Source organism: Pleurodeles waltl, chromosome 5 (assembly GCF_031143425.1).
Source record: "Pleurodeles waltl isolate 20211129_DDA chromosome 5, aPleWal1.hap1.20221129, whole genome shotgun sequence".
In the NCBI taxonomy this organism is placed as follows: Eukaryota; Metazoa; Chordata; class Amphibia; order Caudata; family Salamandridae; genus Pleurodeles; species Pleurodeles waltl.
Window position 1 is genome coordinate 1,717,762,673 of NC_090444.1, and position 25,938 is coordinate 1,717,788,610.

At 46.0% G+C, this 25,938-nt stretch overlaps 1 protein-coding gene across 1 annotated transcript in view; it reads right to left on the reverse strand.

Moving 5' to 3' along the window:
- Window positions 1-25,938, reverse strand: part of MEP1A (meprin A subunit alpha) — a 119,292-nt gene that overhangs the window by 56,351 nt on the left and 37,003 nt on the right. Inside the window, exons 7-9 of the mRNA XM_069236073.1 lie at window positions 21,703-21,878; window positions 6,984-7,205; window positions 3,705-3,854 (exon numbers count right to left, since the gene is read on the reverse strand). Coding sequence (XP_069092174.1) covers window positions 3,705-3,854; window positions 6,984-7,205; window positions 21,703-21,878 — 548 coding nt within the window. The remainder of the gene's footprint in view (window positions 1-3,704; window positions 3,855-6,983; window positions 7,206-21,702; window positions 21,879-25,938) is intronic.

Sequence of the window (25,938 nt, forward strand, 5' to 3'; positions counted from 1 at the left end):
GGCACAGCATCAGTGAAAGGTCATACTGTAATCTTCAATGATAATAGCTATTCAACCCCTTCAGACCAACATTGTAGGACAGTACATCCTCTATCAAAATTTGTTTCTGTTAATCACGTCCTAATTTGACGTGGCAGTCACTGCCTACTACCTTACTTCTTCAATTCAATACTTCTCTCCAATTTTTAGTACAGAGGAATACACTTTGGGCATCATTTAATTACTAGAGGCCAGCGCACCAGCCAGCTGAGAAAGAGCAGGGCTTCCCCCCCCCCCCCCCAACCCCTAGCAAAGAACCACCCTCCATAGTTAGAGATCCCCATCTGCTTTGCAGAGATCTGTTTTCTAAAAGAGCCTCTGCTGGTGAAAAGGCCTTTTTTAGTTTTTCACAAACCACCCCCTCAAATTAGATTTACTATGATAAAAATAAAACAATAGCACTGATGAGCAGCGAATTTTGTATCTGCTCTTGGGGACCATTGTTTTTGTTTTGACCTGGCAGACTCTTCTGTGCCTCCCATGTGGACTCAGGCAAGAGAATTAGTTTTGGCAGCCCTACCCTAAATAAAGTGACCAAAGGAATTACTCTGTGGGTAAAGGGTTTCTGCTGGAGGTGTCAGCTGAGGTTTACTGTCAGAAACCTATTGGTTCCCCCACTTTGTCAGTCTGTGTCACTTTATCTGTCACAATACAGAAATGTATTGTTATTGCTTTCACGTTGATGAACTCTTAACCCAGATTATTGTCATCTATTACCTTGACTGTTGGAAATCCTTAATCATTGCTCCAACTTGCCCAACTCACCTGACTCCAGTGGCCAGGCCCAGTTTTCCTGATTACTTGTCATACCTTTTACTGTCATCCTTTTCCCCACATAGTCTTCTTTCTAAGTGTTTCTGCTTGTTGCAATATAATTCCAACTTAATGCCAACATAAGTGTTTAGTAGTTTATAGAGCACTTGACAGCATTTAGTCGATTTCTAAGTGCTCCCAGTTTGTGCATGCAATATTCTAAGGGGTCTGCATATTTTTCAAAGACTCATACAAGTGACTGACTCTGAATCTGAACCTATCCACTGGAGCAGATTGTAGCCACATCAAATGTATATTTCTTGTTGGAATTAATTACAAGCAAGACCCTGTATAAGACGTTGTTTTTCTGGTCTAGTGCAAGCTGAAGCTTTGTTGCACTGTTGTATGTAGGATTTGATGCAAACCGTATACTACTGGATTGTTGTTTTTAATGTATTTTGTAAGTCACAACTTATGTGGCTGGTAGAGCACAAGGTTGTAAGCTGGCCACTGAGACAACCATTACCATTGTGCATGAGGCCCTGAGTGGTACTCTAGTTTCTTAGATCCTCTACCTAGCTTCAGCCTCCTCTACGTGCACGTCTTCAGCTCTGCCACAGCAGAGAATTCAGTGCTGCTGAGACTCCCCTCCATTCTTGCGAAAATCACAGGTGCAAAATAGGAGACTAGCAAAATGTGGAAAAAGGAAAACTTCCCCAAATAAACACATAGGAGGATGTAAAAATCTGAAAATGATTTTGATGTCAGAATACAAGGTATTCTTGGTTTTACATAAATCATTGAGTGAGACTAAGGTTGACTTAGCGGGTCTAAATGGAAGTAAAAAACTGCACACATTGGCTGCAGTGTCAGGGCTCAGAAATGTATATCGGGGCCACTTGACTGGGTTGCCAATGAGTGCTGCAGGCCACTAGAAGAATTTAATTTACAGGGCCGGGAATATGTAATACCGCTTTAGTAGGGATTACAAGTAAATTAAATGTGCCAATTGGATATTAGCCAATTTTACCATGTTTGAAGGAGAGAACACAAGCACTTTTGGAATCATGAACAGTGGTAAAGTGCACAGAGGTCAAACTGCCAACAAAAACAGGGTCAGAAAATAGAAGGGTGAAGACAAAAAGTAAATATTAATGTTCTACCTTTTAAAAACTATTCACTCTGCCCTAACAGCATATAGGGCCTACACCAGGGTACTTAAAAAGGAAGGTTTAAGCCTGGCAAAAGTATTAGAGTCTCATTTACAATGCGTGTGGTACAGGGAAGCACAATAAGTACCTGGCTGCGCTGCCCTGCGCCACCGGGAAAGCACTGTATCTACAAGATACTGCGCATTTCTGTCCTCTCCCCCTGCGCTGGTGTACAACTTGCTGCCTAGCGCCAATGCAGACACCCTTGCACAATGGTGTTAGGGTGCCTGCGTTGTGGGGATGATTGTTTTTGTGCAGGAAAGGGCACCTTCCTGCACAAAAACAATCACAAGAGCTGTTTTCCTCTTTCTATGTGTGCTGCAGAATGCTGCACACATGGAAAGAGGAAACAATGGGGAGAAATAAGGATATTTATCCCTGTTGTGTCATTCTTATGCCACCCCTGAGGTGGTGTAGAAATCTGACGCATTCCCAGATTTGTAAATCTGGGAATGGGCCAATTCCTCTGGTTCCATTGATGTTGCGTGGGAACACCCCAAGCCACACCTATGGAACTCCCTTTTCACGCAGTGTTATGCGTGAAAGGGATCCGTTTTTTCAAGGCTATGAAAAGCTACACAAGGTGGCTTTGGGTGGTTTTGTAAATATGGGCTGACACACTGCGCCACCGGAACATAACAAAATTACGCTCCGCTCCAGTGGCGCAGTGTGCTGCTAGAGCCTCATAAATAAGGCTCTTAGTTTGTCAGGTTGAAATGGCAGTTAGACTGCACTCCTAGGCTGCAAGGGCAAGCCTGGAGATATGTTCATAGTGCTATGTTAGTGGGTGGCACATGCCACAGTAGCATTTAATTTACAGGCCCTGGGTACATGTAGTATCCTATATTAGGGACTTGCAAGTAAATTAATGTTCCATTCAGGTGGATACCTACTATAACATGTTTAGACAGGGGAGCACACACACTTTACGAATTGGGCTCCTAATAATTTTCTAAAAGGCAGGGTGGATGAAGAGATCCCAAATTATAATGAATGTGCATGTCAGAGTTTTAGCAGAAAGTTCCAACCATCTCTCAAATATATAAGCATGGAGAAAACAGTAATTCTTTAAAAAAATGAAAAATGGAAGAAACAGCCTACCTTTCGGGGACAGAATTGATAGCACTGACTGACAATGTTCTACCGGTACTTGAATCATTTTTCACTGCTATTTACATTGACCAACTGTTGCAAACATGAGGTTTATTTACATCGATGCACAAGAGTGCAAATGCAGTTTTACATACGATGATGCAAAACTGTACCAACAAAATAGTGTTCAACACTGGATAAACTCATGTAGTGCGTTTACAATTTTAGTAAATATGAAATGAGAATTATTTGTGTTTGATACTGCAACACACACATGCAACATAAATCATGATTTGCAATAAAGAAATATAAATGGAAAAAAATATGTTCAGTGAATCCAGTCGACTTAATAAATAGCTGATTGGGCTCAAGGCGTCAATATAAGCATTATAATTAACAAGAACCCTCAACCCTAAGGACACGTTTGTTTCTTGGGTTCATTGAGACCTTGTCCCATTTCTTTATTACATTATATTCATAAACCTCAGTTCAGCCATGGCGAATGGTCTTTGCCCTTGTGAATTGAAGGTTCTTTTCATCATGGCATTTGTATTTACAAGTCTCACAGAGACTACACAAGTTATCAGTGTGGTATTCTGAGGCGTTTACCTGCACATTGCCCCAGTAACGTGTGATCGTCTAAACCGCCAGGGGTGCTCTTCTCATGCACCCAGTCCCCAGTGTCGCTGGTCCCTTGAATCATGCCACAAATGTTTATATATTCGAAAGAGCACTGGTCCAGAAGAGTGAGGGTTTCAGCTGAAAGATGGAAGACACAATGTGAGATGGGCAAGTAAGATGCACATGGAAGATGGATCTTCTCTTAGGATTAAACAAAATGGCCGCACAGTACATTCAAGCAGAGTGACTAGGGGATCTCAGGTCTGGCCAGTGATCTATGGATTTGGCTGTGAATCCATTAAAATTGGTAATCTTCCGCCAACGATGATGTTGGGACAAAGTGACACAAAGTTCTAAGACAATAGCCACTACATGGGAAATGCTGCTATACACAACATCAGTATCCTTTGAATAAATGCGCTAATGAAGTATATTACTTTGTAATGTATATTGCATTGCTTTGAAAATCTCCTCAGTCAAATGTTGGGGAAAATAATACATTTTAAAATGTCGGAATGATTTAACTTGGACAAATTCGCAGGCAGGTATGTTTAGAAATTTACCATAAAATGCCCTCACCAATCATCCGTTTTTCACATTTGACTTGGATAATTTGTATGTGGATGGATAGCTATCATGCACAGTTCCCTCTCAATTCGCTCCCTCAATTGGCAACAAATGCTGAAAAATGTGATTTAGAGAACGAAAAATGAGATATAAGTGCTTGAGATAATGAACAGATATTGACCAGGTCACTCTTTTGCCTGATACAAACAGGGGCAGATTTACTAAGGACTCGCACACCCCAGGGCAGCAAGGCAATTTGCTGTGCTGCGTTATATGAATGGGTGGGAGCCGAAGAGCACCATATCTGTTAGGGTATGGTGCTCTTCCTCTCTCTCCCAGAGCTGCCACACTTGTGGCCTCCTAGCATCAAAACTGGCACTGGTAGGCCATGTTGCAAGGCGCCTGCCTAACAGGCAGGATTGTTTTTGTGCAGGAAGGGACACACAGCAATACATCTAACTATAAAGCAACTGTATTTCTTTCAAAATGCTTTTAGAGCAGAATTTTCTTTTTGGGGGGGGCAATATGTCAAATGTCATATCTCACATAACAATGCTATTACATATATATCTTTCCTCTACATTGCAAGGTAAATATATCTTTTGAGGTTGGACAGTGTCTATGGGGGTGCCTAAGAGTCCGACAGAAAGATGGCCGCCACCTTGTGAGGCTCTGCAGACCAAAGATTGGCGCCCCACTGGGATGGTATGATATCCATGCATCTCACCAGGGCTGGCTTTAGGGTGGTGCGGGCAGTGCAGCCGCACCGGGTGCTGACCTTGATTGGGGGGGCGCTGACCGAAGCTGGGCACTATGTTTAGCAATGACTTTCAAAACCTGCGATTTGAAAGCACCTGCTGAAACGTTCCTTGTGTGTCCAGCCTTCAGGAAAATGTCAAGATACCGCTTGTGATTAATGTTCCTGCTAGGGAGAGAGATGGGAGTTTTGTCTAGGGCAGCTTTGACTCGCCATAAAGTAGCACAGAGGGTTAAGATCCCTGTTGCAAAGGACAGAACCATATTTTACGTGGATAGCTGAGGGGATTAGTAAAGCCCGCCTTTACAAGTGCTTTACAACAAATGAATGTATGTGAAAGGGGGGCTATGGAGAGATGAGGGGCACATTTGCCAAGTGGTAGTGAGTGAATCCAAGAAGGTGTTCATGGGGTGAGAGGCGCCAAAAAAGACTTTTGCACAGGGCGCCACCAGTGGCAAAGCCAGCCCTGCATCTCACCGTCACAGGAGGCAGCGTTTATTTTTCCACAAAACTTTCTGCTGCGGGCCCCACTCCCTGGATGGCTGCGGGCAGTTGATGACCTGGCGCAGTGCAACCTAGATTGTGGGTGCAGCCTGCGCCACTCTGAGGAGGGACTCAGGCGGTCCCAGAGGAAACAGAGGAGTGGGCTGGATTCCCCTTGCTTCAGCTGCCCATGGCACTTGTTTGCCCTCTAGCTATGCACAATTAAATGTGCTGGAGACCACGTTAATTTGGCTGGTCCTGGGATGGATCTGACATGCCCCGGATGGACCCTGGGGGCCCTGATGATGACAACTGACCCTTATATGCAAGAAGTTATGTTCTAGAGAGTATATTTGGGCCCTATACCACCCGACTGTCAAGGCAGGCACGCAGACTGTTCAAACCTGCTCTAGTAACGACCTGCTCCCCATGCACCAGGCACCACTTATAGGATTTGGGGACCCCCTGGGTTGACTCCACCACAGGCACTTTATGGTTTCCAAGACTGTGTTGATGCAAGCCACCATATAGACTGTAGGCAAGACTACTTTATCATTTTACCAGATGGCTTTATTTTTTTTTGGTGCAAAACCCTCTTCTTCCATACCACCTGCCTCACCCAGCTAACGTCACTTTTTTTTTACGCTAGCCCACCCTTTGCACCGGCTTGCACCATTCCATAAATATGGTGCCCGGCTGGTGCTCAAAAATGGTGCAAGCCGGTGCTAAACTTTTTGGTGAAAAACTGCATTAGTTCAGTTTTGCACCAAAAAGTATAATCAGGGCCTCGGTCTCTACTGGTAACTTACCTGGGTGCGAATACTGCAGGCTCCCCATGAGCCTCCTCACACATCAGAGATGATAAATAATGCTGGAGACAATTATACTGGCTGTGTTGTAACAGTATTCTGTCTTTACTGGTGCATAATTCAACTTGATTGGCCAACTTCCTGAATGTCCCCCTTTCCCGCTCCCTCCCCTACCTTATCTTCTTCTCTCAGTACCCCCCCCCCTATAAGGAATTGTTCTCTTTTTAATATGTATCACCTATGACTGACTCGTTGCCATTTTGTTTAGTTTTTTTGAATTTGGATGTGTTCTAAGCAAACTCAATTAAAAAAAAAAAAACTTTGGAGGACAGTACAGGTGGGTTTATAAAGAGTAAATCCATTCTCACCATATGATGTAGTGGTGAGGGGAATATTAGATGCAAGATTATTGTATGTCAATTTTATCACGTGATATAGTGACATTCAACATAAAACAACAGTCTTTTGGTAGCATATTTACATAAAACAAGTATGCATGAGATTAGTTTTTAAAAGATTCTACAAAGAAAAATATAAGTCCACATATATGCTTCTTATAGGGCTGAATACTGCAATTGTTCGATGATCATTCATTCAACTAACAAATTAATATCCCTGTGAATTGCATGTAGGTGTTTATAATGTACTTACGACATTTATACATGCGGTTAAGGCGTTCTATGTCTAGAGCACTGAAATCCAAGCGCTGCCCAATGATGTCATCAAACTCTTTTATTTTGGCAGTGATGGTAGGGGCGCTGGCATTCTTGTTGAAGGAGAAAGGCCCATAGTGCATGACCGACTCGTAATCATAGGGGGTGTTCAAGTCAGTAATGAAATCATCATTGTACGTGTTGAAATTGTGTTCCATTCCTGTGGAGAAAAAAATATTTGTCAAGGCAAATCTTGCTTTAATTGTCAAAAATGTGTCAGCAATGTTCTCTTATGACAAAATATAGTAAACAACACCATATGGTAGGCAACCTACTTAATGGAAACCCCACAGTGTATTAGATTTTTCATCGCTGTATTTTTCTGGCAGCAGGACATATGAACTAGCAAAGGCATTATAGCTATGCTAAATGTATATATGGATCACTCACAGACCCAGAGGTTTGTGGCTGTTCACAAACAATTGACATGCCCATTTTCACCCTGGGAACATTTATTAAGTTATTTCCAAATGAGGTGAAATAAATTGTATTTGCAATGAGGTAATAGGTACAGAACACCATTAAATCCCAGGGAAGTGTAGGCAAAGATATTCATTTCCAGCAAAGCGCATGTTCTAATTGTAGAAAAAGTAAACCTGCATCTTTACATTCCCATCTGACCTACTCATTCCAATGTTGTACCCTGTGAAACACCAACGTGAAGATATTTTGCTGGAAGGAGTACTCCAGTAAATCTACAGCTGCCACAGAGTTACAGAAGTATGTCAGGGGATGTTTGTGGATCCACAAAAGTTGTATATCAACAACAAGCTGTGAATCTATTCTAACCCTCCAAGGGAAAGCTGCCGGCCCTTTATGTCTGAGAAATACTAGCAGTTCCCAATAGCAACGTTACAGATTGTTACATTATTTTCATTCTTTCATTTTAAGGCTGTTGATCAGGACCAGCTCTGTTTACTCTACTGCTCAGTCTGCTGCCTGCTGTTACAGGCTGCATGGATCTTCCTTCGGGATACTGCTTATTCTGTGAAACGTGGAGTCCAGTGCACGCATGTTAAGGGATCTTTCCCGTGCAGTTGACTTTCAGCTTCCTGTTAACTGGGTAATTACACAGGGCTTTTATATATCACATATTTAGGTCACTTGCGAGATTTTTGTTGGACCGGGAATGAGGTATGAAAAACAGGAGCCTGATGTGGAGCATCTGAATTGACACCACAGCCTCTCTGTACATAGACTATCAAACACCTATGAAATGGCAACTCCTTGCACATCTACCAACATATATTGAGAAACTGTCTCATAATTACCTGTACATCTGACACAAATCATTCCAGTAACCTGCTCCAGATGACGTCAAATATGTGGAATTCTGTAGTTGATAAAACTACAATTTGTTCAATGGAGCTACAATACAACACTTAGAATACACTAAACAAAATGGGAGGCAGAAGCAGCCAGGAATGTTAAGACTGTCCTTAACAAAAATACATCCTAGAGCTCTGGGCACGTTTCCCTAGAGACCCACTGGGAAGGAAAATGAGAAGATACATGTCTAGTCACAGATATTTGACTGGTGCGCCACATTCTGTTTACCTTACCGCAAAACACCCCATAGTGCTCTATTCTTAGAGAAGGATGTGTCCAGTGAAATGGGCAGTCCCTCCTCAACCGCACTAAACTAGTTCTGGGACCATCTTCCCCCTCCCACTTAGATGGTACCAGGAAGGCTACAACGTGCTCTGGGATCAAATGGCTCCTCTTTGCTAGTTCTCATTTTACACTGAACTTCACACTTAACTATGAATGGGTAGACTTCACTGACCGGCAGGATAATTCTAATTAGCCGACTAGAACTAACACTTTAGAAGTTACTTTTCATATATATTTATCAACAATCCAACGTCACCATTGAGTTAGATTTTTAATAAATATGAAATACTCCGGTTGTATGAATTATGTAGGTTATTCAAACCAACATTTGCAAAACTAGTATTTTAATTGCACTTTAGATTTTCTCATAGGAACATCTACAGCCCTATATGGCGTCATTTACTGTTAGGGGCTAGTCATTGTAGGAACATGGCAACATTAAATTCTTGCATTTTTCACCTTTAGTTACTAGGCACCCTAATTTGTGGGGTACAAGTCCTACTTAGAGGTGATGTACCTAATATTTAAACTCATGGTTCCTTTTTGTTAAAAAATAGTTATTTTGGCAGGTTCCCCTGCAGGTTTAAAAGCTGCTGCAGTCAGGCCAAGTCATGTTTTTTTCCGTACCAATCTGATGGATGGTACAATAGGTACAGCACCTCAAACCCCCTCAGTGAGATTTAGATGCCCATGCCATTGATTAATTTCCTCCACTATTTACAATGGCCTTGATGGAAAAGTAAATACGCCAATTGGGGACTGATCAATTTTACCATGTACTAGGAGTCAGACCACATACACTGGGCACTGGACAGCAGTAGCCCCAGAATGCAGAGTTAAAAAACCATCAGTATCAGCAGAAAATGGGGGAGACAATGCAAAAGAAAATCATTTTCCAATAACAATGTATAGCAAGTCCATGCCGGCATCTTCGCTAGATGTGACGGGATGAATAGACCCCATTAGAAGTGGCACTAGCTGTTAAACCGGAGGTAGTCATGCTTGCTTCTCAGTAGTTCAGTTTCGACCCCAGTGAAACCCCATCTGCTCTGATGGTTATAGAAATAAATCACTGTCTTGGCTGTTCCTAGTTATCTGTGGTATTGGTTGTAATAAATGGCTCACCTGCTACAAGGCTCTGACACAACTGATTGAAAACATAGCAGGCTTGTGTACATTAGGTAGATAGCATAACTGATATGTATGCCAGGTGTGTTAGCACTGTGGCTGACTCAAAATACCTGCCACACAAGAAATAAACTCTCATCCTAGGATACGGGCAGTGTCCAAATCAAGGAGAGGCAAAAGTGACCCAGCAACCAGCACACCAGCATTATAAATAAACTAGATCCCTCATTACATGTGGTATTATGCTCATTATTTATAATGAGAATCGAGGGCTGCCTCTCATCCTCCTCAACATCAGACTAATTCATCTCTTCATTCTTACCACATCCAGAGGGAGGAATAGGTTCCTCTGTTGGGAGTGATTTCCCAAGCACTCATTTGTGCTTCTCACTTTACTGCCACATACACTTCTCTACTGCCTGATTCAGGTACAGCCCACTGGTTTTTCCTGCCCTGTTACTGGGCATATGCCAACTGAAAAAAACTGAAACTTAACAAAAGATAAGACTCTTTTTGGAGTGTATGAATGAAGAAATCTAACTAGCTGATACCTAAACGAAGAACGCCTTCTTGAATTGTATGTACATACAATGAATACATAAAATCTTTCCTATACTGAGATCCTAGATTGATTACTTTGGAGAGAGTAAAGTATGCTTCTACAAAGTTAGTTAGTTGAAAAATACAGCTTCATTGGTAAGTCCTGGGATTGCTCCTAGTAGCTATAGAACAAACACAACAGGCTTTCTTCAGAGGAATGTGAGTAAAGTACTAAATCAGCATGAAAACAACCTGTCAGAATTTGGGTTGTTGGTTGAAAGGGTGGTTAACCTTAGTCAAGCAGCAACCACAATCCTAGACAGGGTAAGCCTCAGGCAAACCCTAAATTAACCTTTCCTCACCCTCTGGTAGCTTGGAACAGAGCAGTCAGGTTCAACTTAGAGGCAGTGTTGTAAGTATTTGTGCAACACTTCAAACAGTAAAACAGTGAAAACACCACACAAAAGATTATACAACAGGTTAGAAAAATTGAGCAAAAGGTAATAAGCAAAACAACAAACATACAATGAGTTAACCTTGAGATATGCATTTTTTTAAAGAATAAACTGTAAAATAGTGATTAGAAGCAATAAGCGCCAATCAGGAATATCCGGTCACACATTCGGGCCGACTGCAATGGAGCGCAGGTCAGATACAGGGACCCAGTGAGGCCCACTGAACAAAAGTACCTTAATCCTGGTTATGTCAACATTGTTTGTGGGGAGCAGGCTGAAGCGATGCATCAGCATCCATCCCCACAGCAGAGGCAATGTGTCGATCTTTCCCATACAGTAGCAGAGTCAACTTTTTCCCATGCAACAGCAGCGATACTTTGGGTCTGAGATGCGGCTGTTCTGAAGGTGATGCGCTGAGGTTCATCCACACAGTAGAGGCAATGCGTCGACTCACATTCATTCAACAGGGGAAATGCGCTGGCTCTGATCTGCTCAGAAGCGGCGATGCATCGTTTTAGCTACCGCAAGCAATTAAGGCTCACTTCCACGGGTCAAGGACTGGGGTGGCACCACTTGGCAGGACAGACTTGCAGATGGCAGAGTCCAGATATAGGTTGGTTGGAAGTCTTTTATGTCCCTGAGACTTCAGATAAGGAGACCAGTCAGCTGGCCCTTGTAGCCACTCTGGGTTGAAGAGATGCAGGTCCATTCCTTCTCACTCCCAGGCAAAAGAGCAGCGAGCATCAGGTCAGCAAAGCAGGAGTCCAGCAGAGTGGCATTCTTTGTAGCAGCACAGCAGTCCTTCTTCCTGGCAGAGTATCCACAGGTCCAGATGTATACTGAGTTGGTGGTGTCAGAGGTCCAGTACTTATACCCAGTTGCGCATTTGAAGTAGGGGAAACTTCAACGACAAGCTCTTGAAGTGCACAGAGGTCCTGCCACAGGGGCTTATGAAACCCTTTGGGTGTAGACAGGACACAGCTTATTGAACTGTAATTGAGGCTGTACCCTGCTCCTCCCTCCCATCCTGCCCAGGATGGCCCATCAAGTCACACCTTAGCTCCCATTGTGTGTGGCTGTCTAGAGGAATACACAAAGCCCGTGTGTCACCCACCACCTAAAAGTGATCAAGGACAGGCAGTAGCCACCAAATGGCTAAAGTAAGGAAATGCCATCTTTCTAAAAATGGTATTTTCAGAATTACAGTTTAAAATTGTGATCACCATAAATTGTGATTCCAGAGACACCAAACTCAAAAAACATATCTCTTCCAGAGTGTGAATTACATTTTTAAACTGTAATAAGGTAATCTCAATAAGAGATAGGCCTAGTGGTAGTGAAAACGATTTTGGGAGTTTTTCACTACTAGGCATGCAAGACTGAAAAGTGCAAGTCCTGCCTTTTAATACATTGCACCCTGCCCTTGGGGTTGTCTAGGATCTACCTTAGGTATGACTTATATGTATAAAAAGGGAATGGTTTGGGCATGCATAAGGGTAATTTTGCCAGGTCGATATGGCAGTGTAAACTGTACTTACAGGATCTGCAATGGCAAGCCTTGAACATGGTTAAAGGACTACTCAAGTGGGTGGCACAATCAGTGCTGCAGGCCCACAAGTAGCATTTAATTTACATGCCCTGGTTACATGTAGTACCACTTTACTATGAACGTATAAGTAGATTAAATATGCCAATTGGGAAAGAACCAATATTACCAGGTTTACGTGAGATAGCACAAGCACTTTAGCACTGTTTAGCAGTGGTAAAGTGCAGAGAGTCCTAGAGAAGGTAAAGACAGAATCAGAAAAGTGGAGGAGTATGGCAAAAGGATGGGGGGAGACCACCCTAAGGCTGTCAGGTCTAACACAACCTTAAAGTCCATAAATCAAAAAGTAAAAATTGCAAAACAATTCAGTAAAAAGAAGACTAATGTAATACATGAAATAAGAACAAAGTGACAATGGCTGACAGGTCTAACACAACCTTAAAGTCCATAAATCAAAAAGCAAAAATCTCAAACCAAGTCAGTAAAAGGAATACTAAAGTAATGAATGAAACAAGACTAAAATGACAAAAATGGCATAAGGTGATAAGGAGAGCAGGAAAGTATTTTAAAAATAATGTCACAAATTGACCACAGGAAACTATGGGACGGTAACTGCCACTGTAAGTCTATGAGGTGTGTGTAGTATCTTTTCAGGCCAACCAAATTGTAACACAGATTGTAGCTGTTCACCTCAGCAACAGTTTTACTTTAAACTTAAGGCCTGATTTAGAGTTTGGAGGACATGTTATTCTGTCACCATTGCGATGGATATCCCATCTGCCTTATGACAAGTGCATCAATCCTATAACTATAAATTGTAATGCAAACAAGACATCTGTCACATTTGTGATTGAGTATACCATCCAGCAAACTCTAAATCCGGCCTTTAGGTTCTCAGATGGAAGTCAAATTCCTGCAACAGGGCAAGGTAGGGCACTATAGATGACAAGAGCTCCACAAAGTTGGGTACACTTAATAAAGGCTGCACTAACACCTTCAGTTTGGGCGCTGTTAGACCTGACATGCCTTAGGGTGGTCACCCCTAACTTTTTGCCTGCCTCCCTCCACTTTTTTGACCATGTTTTGCTGGCTTTTAGACTCTGCGCACTTTACCACTGCTAACCAGTGCTAAAGTGCATATGCTCTCTTCCTTTTTAAACATGGTAACTCTGGATCATACCTGATTGGACTATTTAATCTACTTATAAGTCCCTAGTAATGTGCACTACATGTGCCTAGGGCCCGTAGATTAAATGCTACTAGTGGACCTGCAGCACTGGTTGTGCCACCCACTTAAGTAGCCCCCTTAACCTTGTCTCAGGCTTGCCATTGCAAGGCCTGTGTGGGAGGTTTCACTGCCACCTCGACTTGGCATTTAAAAGTACTTGCCAAGCCTAGAACTCCCCTTTTTCTACATATAAGTCACCCTTAATGTGTGCCCTAGGTAACCCCTAGAGCAGGGTGCTGTGTAGGTAAAAGGCAGGACATGTACCTGTGTAGTTATATGTCCTGGTAGTGTAAAGCTCCTAAATTTGTTTTTACACTACTGTGAGGCCTGCTCCCTTCATAGGCTAACATTGGGGCTGCCCTCATACACTGTTGAAGTGGCAGCTGCTGATCTGAAAGGAGCAGGGAGGTCATATTTAGTATCGCCAGAATGGTAATACAAAATCCTGCTGACTGGTGAAGTCGGATTTAATATTACTATTCTAGAAATGCCACTTTTAGAAATTGAGCATTTCTTTGCACTTAAATCTTTCTGTGCCTTACAATCCACGTCTGGCTGGGCTTGGTTGACAGCTCCTTGTGCATTCACTCAGACACACCCCAAAATCAGGGTACTCAGCCTCACTTGCATACATCTGCATTTTGAATGGGTCTTCCTGGGCTGGGAGGGTGGAGGGCCTGCTCTCACACAAAGGACTGCCACACCCCCTACTGGGACCCTGGCAGACAGGATTGAACTGAAAGTGGACCTGGTGCACTTCTTAACCACTCTTTGAAGTCTCCCCCCCCTTCAAAGGCACATTTGGGTATAAAACAGGGCCTCTGCCCTACCTCATCAGACACTTGCTGGAGAAGAAACATGAACCAGAAACTACATCCTGCCAAGAAGAACTGCCTGGCTGCTCAAAGGACTCACCTGTCTGCTTTCTACAAAGGACTGCTGCCTTGCTGTTGCCCTGCTGCCTTGCTGAACTCTTGTCTGGCTGTGAAAGTGCTCTCCAAGGGCTTGGATAGAGCTTGCCTCCTGTTCCCTGAAGTCTCAGGACCAAAAAGACTTCTCTTTTTCACTTGGACGCTCCGTGCGGCGAAAATTTAGACGCACAGCTTGTTCCGCGGCGAGAAAAACGCCGCACACCGACGCTGATCGACGCGACGCTCTTGGGACGATCGAAAATCCGACGCACGGCTTCGCAAGGACAACGCCGCCCGACCTCTAGAGGAGAAATCGACGCAACGCCTGCCGTGAGATCGTAATTTCGACGTGCAGCCCCGCAGACCGACCTCGAGAGAAGAAATCGACGCGACGCCTGCCGTGAGATCGTAATTTCGACGCGCAGCCCCGCAGACCGACGCGCAGCCGGAGAACAAGCAGGAAAATCCACGCACAGACCCAGGACATCTGGTAATCCCCGCGATCCACAGAAAGACACTGTCCGCGCGCCGGAAAAAGACGCACGACTTCCCCGCGTGGAGAATAACGACGCAAGTCCGTGTGTGCTGGGGAGAAATCGATGCACACATCCTTTTTCCACGCACCTCTTCCTTTGTGGCCCTCGGAGGAGATTTTTCCACTCTAAACCAGGTACTTGTGCTTGAAAGAGACTTTGTTTATATTCTAAAGAGTTAAGACACTTTATATCACTTCTCAGTGATATCTCTACAATTTCCCATTGCAACTTTATTCTTTTTGACCTACAATTATCCTGATAAATATTATATATTTTTCTAAACACTGTGTGGTGTATTTTTGTGGTGCTATATGGTGGTATTGTATGATTTATTGCACAGATACTTTACACATTGCCTTCTAAGTTAAGCCTGACTGCTCGTGCCAAGCTACCAGAGGGTGGGCACAGGATAATCTTGGATTGTGTGTGACTTACCCTGACTAGAGTGAGGGCTTTTGCTTGGACAGAGGGTAACCTGACTGCCAACCAAAAACCCCATTTCTAACAGGCGCCAAAAGCTCTAAGGTCATTTTGCTACTGGTATCGCTTTTACAGCTGACACTGTATGTTCCAAATGTGTCACTTTTTTGCTTCTCAAAATCTCAAGTGGAACAAATCTGAGGTACAGCAAGGTAGGGTCAACGGTCTCACTGGAGCTGAAAACTTCACAGCAAAAAGCCAGGAGTGGGAAAAACCAGGACATCTTGCCCACTGAGGTAACATCTTTCACGCATAATGTTAACACCTTATCCTAGTACCCTTTCAAGAAAAACATTTTGAAGTCCCACTTTTTCAAACTACTATCTTTCTTCCTACTAATAAAGCTTAAACTACCTGTCTGCAATGAACAGCTTCTAGGTTAAGAGGCACAGCCAGTAGAAGGAGACAGGCACAATCACTCTTTTTGGCTAAGACCCAGCCAAATTCAAGTTCCAATTGGTCATCTGGGTTGTCTCCTTGGGATTTTAGGAAGTCAGCAGATATGACACTTGAGGAGTACTTCAAAACGTTTAGTACAATGAGAGTAGGATCTAGACCCCATTCCTTTCCTAGGCAGTCAGAGTCAGCAGATGTCTTCTATGTCACCAGTGGTGGGAACACCAGGTAAAGGCAGCATCTCAACAGTGGTGTACCAAGTAACAGTAGCAAGCACCTCACCAGTGGCTGGTGTAGTGATCTAAACCTATGCTTGCTAAGTTCCCACAGTGGACCCTTTGCTGCTTTTTCTGGAGCTCTGTGACTTGAGCTAAAGCAATCCCAAAAGCCACTTTCCAGGGGAGTTTTCAAGTGTTTTCCACTGTTGGTGATTCATCCTCCCACCCAGGATGGGGCCTATAGAAATTAGACACTCCCTCTGCCCAAAAGCAGAAAATGTACCCAGGCTGCTTCTCAGTAAGTGATCACCTTTTGGAGTAAAAGGATCCAGCCTGTCTATGAGAATACCAGCACTACTACCTGGAATCTTCCTGCAGCCTACTGCACTAAAATACCTTTTTTCTTTTGATGGCTGTCTTTTACCTTTGGGCTGGGAAAATCTATGATCACCATAGGGCTGACAGCCTCCCAGATCCAGTCTGATGACAGTCCAGACTGAGGCAGAGATGAGTACCTTTTATAGTAATTATCTAGGTGAAACTGATTGTTGATACATTTCACAGTGTTGCAACAATGATTTTTCTAGGCTTTCCCAATCCAAATTGGGTACATATTACTTTACCACATAAAGTTGGCCTCAACAAAATAGAAAGGCTGCTTCAGTCACATGCAAAACAATGGTACTTTTTAATCTTGTTCTTTCAGAAATGAGCCAGTTCCATGCTTGGCATGCTGCTATGACATTTCATGCACCCAGGCACCACTTAGGCATTACTTAGATAGTGTTAAAAGTAGGTATTTCATCATGTCTAGGTTTACTGTGACTTGATGACTGCAGCTTCTGTTTACAGCAGCTCAAGGTGGCAGAGGCAACCCAGATGCCATGATTTTGGGCTCACTAATGTAAGTGGAGTAAGATCACAGTTCAGCCAAAAGTGATATCTTAGGTTTTATGCCACTGGTTTGCTTTCTGCGCAATATTTTTCCATGGTTTCACTTAAGAGTTGGACATGCCAATTACAATTAGTTATTTTTGCCATGAGAAAGAGCATGCAAACCCCTCACCTGATTTTAGGTCAGGTTTCACTCCTCACGCCGCGCAGCCCCTCCTGACTGCCTCTGTGCCCCCGACCCCACCCTCGCTGCTGCTGCGAGTTCAAGGCCCTCCACCACCCGCAGGCACCCGCTTGCGCCTCATCCCTGGTTTCTAGTGGTTGCCGTAAGAATTGTGGGGGTCATTCCAACCTTGACGGGCGGCGGAGGCCGCCCGCCAAAGTTCCCCCAACAGAATACCGCTACGCGGTCAGAAGACCGCCGCGGTTATTCTGTGTTTCCCGCTGGGCTGGCGGGCGACCGCCAGAAGGCCGCCCGCCAGCCCAGCGGGAAACCCCTTCCCACGAGGAAGCCGGCTCCGAATGGAGCCGGCGGAGTGGGAAGGGTGCGACGGGTGCAGTAGCACCCGTCGCGATGAAATCTTTTTGGGGCCCTCTTACGGGGGCCCCTGCAGTGCCCATGCCAATGGCATGGGCACTGCAGGGGCCCCCAGGGGCCCCACGACACCCCTCACCGCCATCCTGTTCCTGGCGGTCAAAACCGTCAGGAACAGGATGGCGGTGAGGGGGTCGGAATCCCCATGGTGGCGCAGCAAGCTGCGCCGCCATGGAGGATTCCTCAGGGCAGCGGAAAACCGGCGGGACACCGCCGGTTTTCCCTTTCTGACCGCGGCCATACCGCCGCGGTCAGAATGCCCTTGGGAGCACCGCCAGCCTGTTGGCGGTGCTCCCGCGGTCGTTGACCCTGGCGGTCAATGACCGCCAGGGTCAGAATGACCCCCTGTGTGTCTATCCTGTTATTGTTTTTTGTATTTGTGCCTTTTTGCCTTTCCGTGCATTCCTGCCCATGTTTTTCTGCCTTTTACTGACTTTTTCCTTCTGTCGCTTGCCTCGCGTATTTTTGCGGCTTCTGCCGCTCTCTACTTTCCTGCTGCTGCGCCCCCTGCGGCCCCACCCCCCTCGCGCCCCCATTTGCCCACCGCTCCTGCCTCCCGCCTCCCAGCTGCTCCTCCCTCCCACCTACCCTTCTTAATGGTGGCCGCTGGTGCGCCAGAGGCGCGCCCAAAGCCAGACCCCCTGGCCTGCATGATCCCCACGCCACCAGACGCCACTACAATGCCAACGAACTCCATGCACTCAACCCAGGCCACTCCACCGCCTGCTTCCAAGCCACCCCTAGGCACACCCACGGACCCTTCTCCTGTCGGATCTGCAGCTTCTCCTGCCACCAAGCACCACGCCAGAACCACACACAATCACCTCAGCTGCATCCTCCTCAACACCCCCTCCGTCCACAAGCACACCGTTGAACTCTGGGACCTACTCACTTCATCTTCCCCAGACGTCGCCATCCTCACCGAAACCTGGAGGACTCCGTCCCTGGAACCTGACATCGCCATAGCCATCCTCGAAGGCTACAAGATCACCCGCAGAGACTGCACCAACAGGCTGGGAGGAAGAATCGCAATAGTCCACAAGAACACCATCAGAATCTCAACAAACACCAAAGACACCCTTGATGCTGCCGAACACTTACACTTCAAGATCCACATCAACGCCAACACCACCCTCAGAGGAACCCTTTTTTACAGGACCTCAGGTCCCCGTCCTCAATTCAGCGACTCCATCGCCGACATGATCAGCACCCAGCCCCTGGCCTCCACAGATTACATTCTCTTCGGCGACTTGAATTTTCACCTCGAGAACGCCAACGACAGCAACTCCACTGCTTTGATCGACAACCTCGCCAACCTCTGCCTCAAACAACTGGTCACGACGCCCACCCACTCCGCTGGCCACACACTCGACCCCGTCTTCTTCACCAGCAGCTACATCACCTTCAGCCATACCACCGAACGCCACTGGACCGACCACCGCTGCATCCACTTCACCTTCCAGAAACCCGCCACTCACAACCGCCCTCAACAGATCCCCTGCCGCAACTGGAACAAGATTTCGGAAGACCAACTGATCTCCATCCTTACCCGGGCCCCGCCACCCAGCACCACCGGCCCCAACACAGCTGCCCTCAACCTCAGTCACTGGTTAGACAACTGCCCCAACACCATCGCCCCGCTCAGGAAATCCTCCAACAACCACACTAGCACCAAGACCATCTCTTTCACCACCGACCTTCAGACCTCAAAGCGGGAGTGCTGGAAAATCGAGAAGAGGTGGCGCCGCAAACCAACAGAGAGCAACCGTGCAGCCCTCAAGACAGCCATCCGCAAGCACCACCAGCTCATCCGGACCACCAAAAGATCCTTCTACAAAGATCGCAAAAACAACAGTGCACACAACAGCAAAGAGCTCTTCAACATCGTCAAGGAACTCGCCAACCCCGGGTCATGCTCCATCGACCCCCTCCATCGCAAGAACTCTGCGACTCCCTCGCCGCCTTCTTCCATCGCAAGATCACAGTAATCCACGACAGCTTCAACTCCTCGCCCACCACGAACACCACCAACCTCAACGCACCCAGCCACACCAACCGCTTGCTCTCCTGGACCCACATCAACAACGAGGACACTGCAAAAACCATGAGCACCATCCACTCCGGATCTCCCTCCGACCCCTGTCCCCACCATGTCTTCAACAAAGCGAGCCCCATCATCGCCCCCAACTCCGCATGACCATCAACAGCTCCTTGAGACTGCCACCTTCCTGGAGAGCTGGAAGCACGCTGAAGTCAACGCCCTGCTAAAGACACCCAAAGCAGACCCCGAAGACCTCAAGAATTACCGACCCATCTCCCGGCGAAGGTCATCGAATAGATCATCAACGGTCAACTGACCCGCTTTCTGGAGGACAACAACATTCTGGACATCCCCCAATCTGGATCCACCACAAGGCCCTCAACTGGATCACGTCCTTCCTCTCCGGCAGAACATAGAGAGTCCACCTCCCTCCCTTCCTGTCGGAAGTCACCAAGACCATCTGTGGCGTCCCCCAAGGGTCTTCTCCCAGCCCAACTCTTTTCCACATTTACATGGCACTGCTCGCCAACATCATCTGATTCCACACACTCAACATCATCTCCTACGCCGATGACACCCAACTGATCCTCTCACTCACCAAGGACCCAGCCACTGCCAAAACCAACCTCCACGACGGACTACATGCCATCGCCAACTGGATGGATAAGAGTCGCCTCAAACTCAACTCGGACAAGACAGAGATTCTCATCCTCGGCTCCAACCGCTCTGCATAGGACGACTCCTGGTGGCCAGTCACCCTAGGAACCGCACCTATACCGACCACCCATGCACGAAATCTAGGCTTCATCCTAGACTCATAGCTCACCATGACTCATCAAGTCAACGCCGTTTCATCTTCCTGCTTCAACACCCTCTGCATGTTTCGCAAGATCTTCAGATGGATCCCCATCGAAACAAGAAGGACGGTCACCCACACCCTCGTCAGCAGCAGACTGGACTACGGCAACTCGCTCTATGCAGGAACCACAGCCAAACTCCAGAAGAAACTACAATGTATACAGAACGCCTCCGCACGTCTCATCCTCAACATCCCACACCGTGACCACATCTCAGCCCACCTCAGAGACCTACACTGGCTTCCCGTCACTTCCCGTCACCAAAAGGATCACCTTCAAACTCCTCATCCATGCCCACAAAGCTCTTCACAACATGGGCCCTGCCTACCTCAACGAGCGAATCTCCTTCCACGCCCCCACCCGCCAACTCCGCTCTGCCAACCTTGCCCTCGCCGCCGTCCCTTGCATCCATCGAACTACAGCCAGCGGCAGATCCTTTTCCCACCTAGCCCCCAAGACCTGGAACACCCTCTCCTCCCACTTACGACAGACCCAGGACCTCCTGACCTTCAGGAAACGCCTCAAGACTTGGTTATTCGAGCAGTAGCAGTTCCCTCCCACCCCCCCTCAGTGCCTTGAGACCCTAGCGGGTGAGTAGTGCGCTTTACAAATGCTTGATTGATTGATTGCAAACTGGAAAGTGCTTAGCAGCCTCCTGGAGCCCAAATTCAAATATGACAGTACGTCCAGTCAAAAAAATGGAGGAGTCATGGGAAAAGATCCTCTTTCCTACAGAGCTTGTTACATACCGTGATATTCTCACATCACTTTTTAAGAAAAAAGATACATGAAAATTTTGCTAATGTTAACTCTTATTATTAGTATGTTCTCTTCTGTTTTTTTGGGGTTCCAGCACATCAAACCATACCCAAATTAATTATTTGCTATATAAACATGCATTTGTCTTAAATGTGTGAATAGATGGGAGCATAATGAACAAACAAATTAATGTTGTATTTCAATTAGCAATAGAATAATTGAATGGAATTGTCTCTCCAGATTTAGTCGTGAAGTTATTTTCTTAATGTCTTACTTGATTTGCCCTTAAATAACAATAAAAAAGAGTTTTATAATACGAAAAACGAATAAATGTAAAGTATTTCATTAGGGCTGATATAGAAATATGTAATAACTAATACAGGATATACTGAAAGAAATGACATGTACCATAATAAGTTAAGTGCGGCAAATTTAGAATTGGAGCAAACGTTAACTAACCCTCATCAATTTCATCCCACCAGATTTGCACGTAGTCATCGCGGTCAGTCCGTGATTGTTCATGATAAAATCCCAAAGCGTGCAAAAGCTCATGTTCCACAATTGACTTGGTGTCACATCTCTCACCAATGGAAAGGACTTGCCCTGTCCCAAAATCCCCAACATACGACCAGCATCTTTAAAAAAGAAAAAATTTAGATTTTAACCAAGGGTCTTAAAGACAATTTAAAAGTTGTCATCCATCTTTCAGTTCAATCAGTTATCGTTTTAGCTGCAAAAAGCAAAATACCTTATCCTCATACATTACAGTGTTGACAATCACGATTTTCAACAGAAACACTAAATCAGAAATGTCCTTTTCTTATGTTTTTTGATGGGATTATTTCCCAAGAAGCTTGTCTGGAGGGTCGCGCCCTTTGCGATTGTCCAATCCCAACCCCCCATGGATGTTGATGGAAAGCCCTGTCTCCTAAAAATTGCAAACAGGACTTTGTGCCAAAAACATGCCTCTTTGAAGAATGTTCTCATTTCTCCCATCACTTCCAAAATTGCATGTGTGTTGCACTGTACAATACACATCCAATGTGGAATGTGGAAAAGGTTTCAAAATATGTCTACGCCTAGTGTTTTGCAATGGAAGAGTATCCTTCCAGTACAAAATATTATGCTAAACACCTCACACATGCACTTGCACTTGGGGCGAAAGGGTGACTGCTTGGTGCAAGGTAGGTTCAAACAGGGCTGGTGCGTGGGGGGGGGGACAGGTTCAGAGCTCAGTAGGTATGGCGCTATTCTGCTCCTTTTCACACAACTTTTGTTGCTGTGATGCGTTGCATAATACGTTAGCAAATCTCCCTCAATGCTTCAAAGTGCATCACTTCCAGTCAGTGACAACTCTTACAAGTGTGCGCTCCCTAATTCAGATTGTTTGAAGCAAGAGCCCTGCTGGATGGGCACTGCAGGTTTCTTCAGTATGAATGGCTTCAAGCCTTTTAATGGTTTCCACCTTGTTGTGTGAAGTTGTAAAACGCATTAGTAGTGCTAGGCAGAACTCATATAACTAATACTGTTGAACTTTTCCTAGACCAAGGCTTTGCTCTCTTCAAAATGTGGTCACAGGAGACGCAGCTGCAGCAGAATGCCATGAGATATCTTGAAATCATTTTCTGGGCATGGTGTCCGAAATATTATAAAACGATCTGTTTTCTGCAAGTATTTCCACTAGGAAAAGTCTACTGAGAGCCTCTTCCAGGCAGCCTAGAAGCTATTACAGGAGACCTGTCCATTATGACAAGGCGGACTGTGTACCAATGGGCCAATCAGACTTGTAGAAACATTGATTGTGGGGCATTTTAGTTGGTACATTTTGACTGGTTCATGACAGGTTTACTGCCCAATGATGTTTATAAAAAAGGCACTTTGTCATTATCTCTTCCGAAAATGCAAGGGTGCAAACGGTAGACAGAAAATAGACTATCAAGCTCAATACTTATACATTCTGATTGCCTCAAAGAAGAAACAGTGCCCCTGTGTAGGAACGTCTTCTCTTCACGAATTTTCAGTATCAAAAAGATTGTGTATTGTGGGAACCTGAGCTGTATTCTATAAACTGTGCAGATGGTATACAGTCAAGATTTGACGATTAAAAGCAAATTATTGTCACATTGGAATTGCCCCAACAAAACACTTCAACATGAATTAAATTTAGCACAGTCGTTATTTTGTAAAAGCATTACTGCTGGGGACCAAAGTTGTTACAGAACCCCATTGCCAGCTCTGCTCAATGCCAAGGTTGGCAAATACCAAGGCTGCCTAGTTTTGATACCAACTTATGCTTCTTTCTTCCACCACCCTACACTTCCTGCCTCCAGAAGGTTGTTTACCATCCGTCCTTCCGCCCTTTGTTGCTGATTTACTACCTCTCAAAATACATACATCCTCAACAGAAAGGATTGATGACCTTCGAAAAAGGAAAAATACTTTCTGTACTATAAATTCATTTAGATCCATTCTATGCACAATATGGGCCTCATTATGAGTTTGGTGGATTACTCCGGCCCAAACGTGACGGATATCCCGCCCGCCCTATTACAAGTTCCATTATGTCCTATGGTACTTGTAAAGTAATCCCTCCACCCAGGTCGTAATTAGGCCCTATGTGTAAATGACGGTATCTATGGGGGCCCACACGTTGCTTGCAAGATAGGGGCATGGTACTCATCAGATGAATAAACAGCAAGGTGTAATGTGGTGTATCAAGTAGAAACAGGATTAAATGACCCCTATTCTCGTGTTTGTGATAAGCTATGGTCAAACCTGTCATTCCAAAACTTTGGGTGTTGATATTTCTTCCTCTTCTGCAATGAATTATTGGGGTATTCAGTGCAATAATTAAAAACAATCATGGTAGTGACTGTTACATGGAAAGAAGATCCACATGTAAGTTCAATTATTTATTTTTATTTGTAGAAATAGTTCACAGTTGGAGCCTATTCAGAAGACTTAAGGGGCAGGTAGGAGCTACTGGGTCACAAGTGTGGGAGTTATGGGCTTTTACCACTGCTATTGTAGGGCCAGCCATACTCTGGCTTGCTGGCTTGCTGTACCCCGATTGTATTTTGTGCCATTAGTGTATTTTGTGACTGTTTTTCTAATTGTGCCCGACTTTTTTGTGCCTTGTTTTTCGTGTTTTCGCCCCTTGGGCGCTCCCCCTTGCAGTTCTCTCCCTGCCGCTGCCTCCCTGCGGCCCCGCCCCCCTCGCGCCCCCATTCGCCGCTCCCTCCCGCCTCCCGCCTCCCAGCTGCTCCTCCCTCCCCCCTCCCTTCTTAATGGCTGGAGCTGCGCATCCGCGCAGCGAACGCGCCGCTGGCGCGCCAGAGGCAAGCCCGTCTGTGCCCGTCTGCGCCTGGACCGCGCCCAGCGCCACCCCCCCTGGTCCTCACGCCCCCCGCGCCCCATGCCTTCGCTACTCGGCCAGCGAACTCCTCGCCCTCAACCCTGGCCCCTCCTCAGAGTGCTTCCTGGCCACCCCGAAGCACACCAAAGGACCTTTTTCCTGCCGCACCTGCAACTTCACCTGCAACAAAGCAATGAAACCAGCAACAACCAACACCAACCACCTGCACTGCATCCTCCTCAACACACGCTCAGCACGAAAGCACGCCATCGAACTCTGGGACCTGCTCGACACCACCGCCCCTGACCGAAACCTGGTGGAACGACTCCTCGGCCCCTGACATCGCCATCGCCATCCCTGACGGCTACAAGATCACCAGAAGAGATCGCACCAACGGAATCGGCGGAGGAATAGCCATCGCCCACAAATCTACCCTTAAGATCCACACCCACACGGACGACACCCTCAAGACAGCCGAACACCTCCACTTCCAGATTCACACAGACCCCAACACTACCCTCAGAGGAACCCTTATTTACCACCCTCCAGGACCTAGAGCCCTCTTCAGCGACGCCGTCTCCGACCTCGCAAGCACCCACGCCCTCGCCTCTTCAGACTACATCCTCGTGGGAGATCTAAACTTCCACCTGGAAAACAAGAATGACATCAATACCGCATCACTGACCACCAACCTCTCCAACCTCAGACTCTGTCAGCTGGTCAACACTCCCACCCACATCGCCGGCCACACCCTTGACCCACTCTTCACTTCAAGCAATCACATCTCTTTCAGCCACACCTCCGAACTCCACTGGACCGACCATCACTGCGTCCATTTCTCCTTCCAGAAAAACACCGAACACCACCGCACCGCCGCTGGGGAAAAGTCACCGAAGATCAACTTACCAACACCCTCGCCAAAAACCCACCACCCGACCCCACCGACCCGGACTCCGCCGCCACCAACCTCCAACAATGGATCCTCGACTGCGCCAACATCCTAGCACCACTTAAGAGACCCACCGCCAACCAAGAAAAGAAAAAACCAGCCTGGTTCACAGACGAACTGACCACCTCCAAACGCACCTGCCAGAAACTCAAGAAAAAATGGATCCTCGAGCGCACACCGGAGAACCTTGCTACCCTCAAGGAATCCAACCGTGAACACCACCAACGGATCCGACTCGCAAAGCGCTCCCACTTCACAGAACGCCTCAACAACAACGCTCACGACTGCAAGGAACTCTTCGGCATCGTGAAAGAACTCGCCAACCCCAACGCCATTGTCAACGACATCCCTCCATCCCAGAATCTCTGCAACAATCTCTCCACCTTCTTCT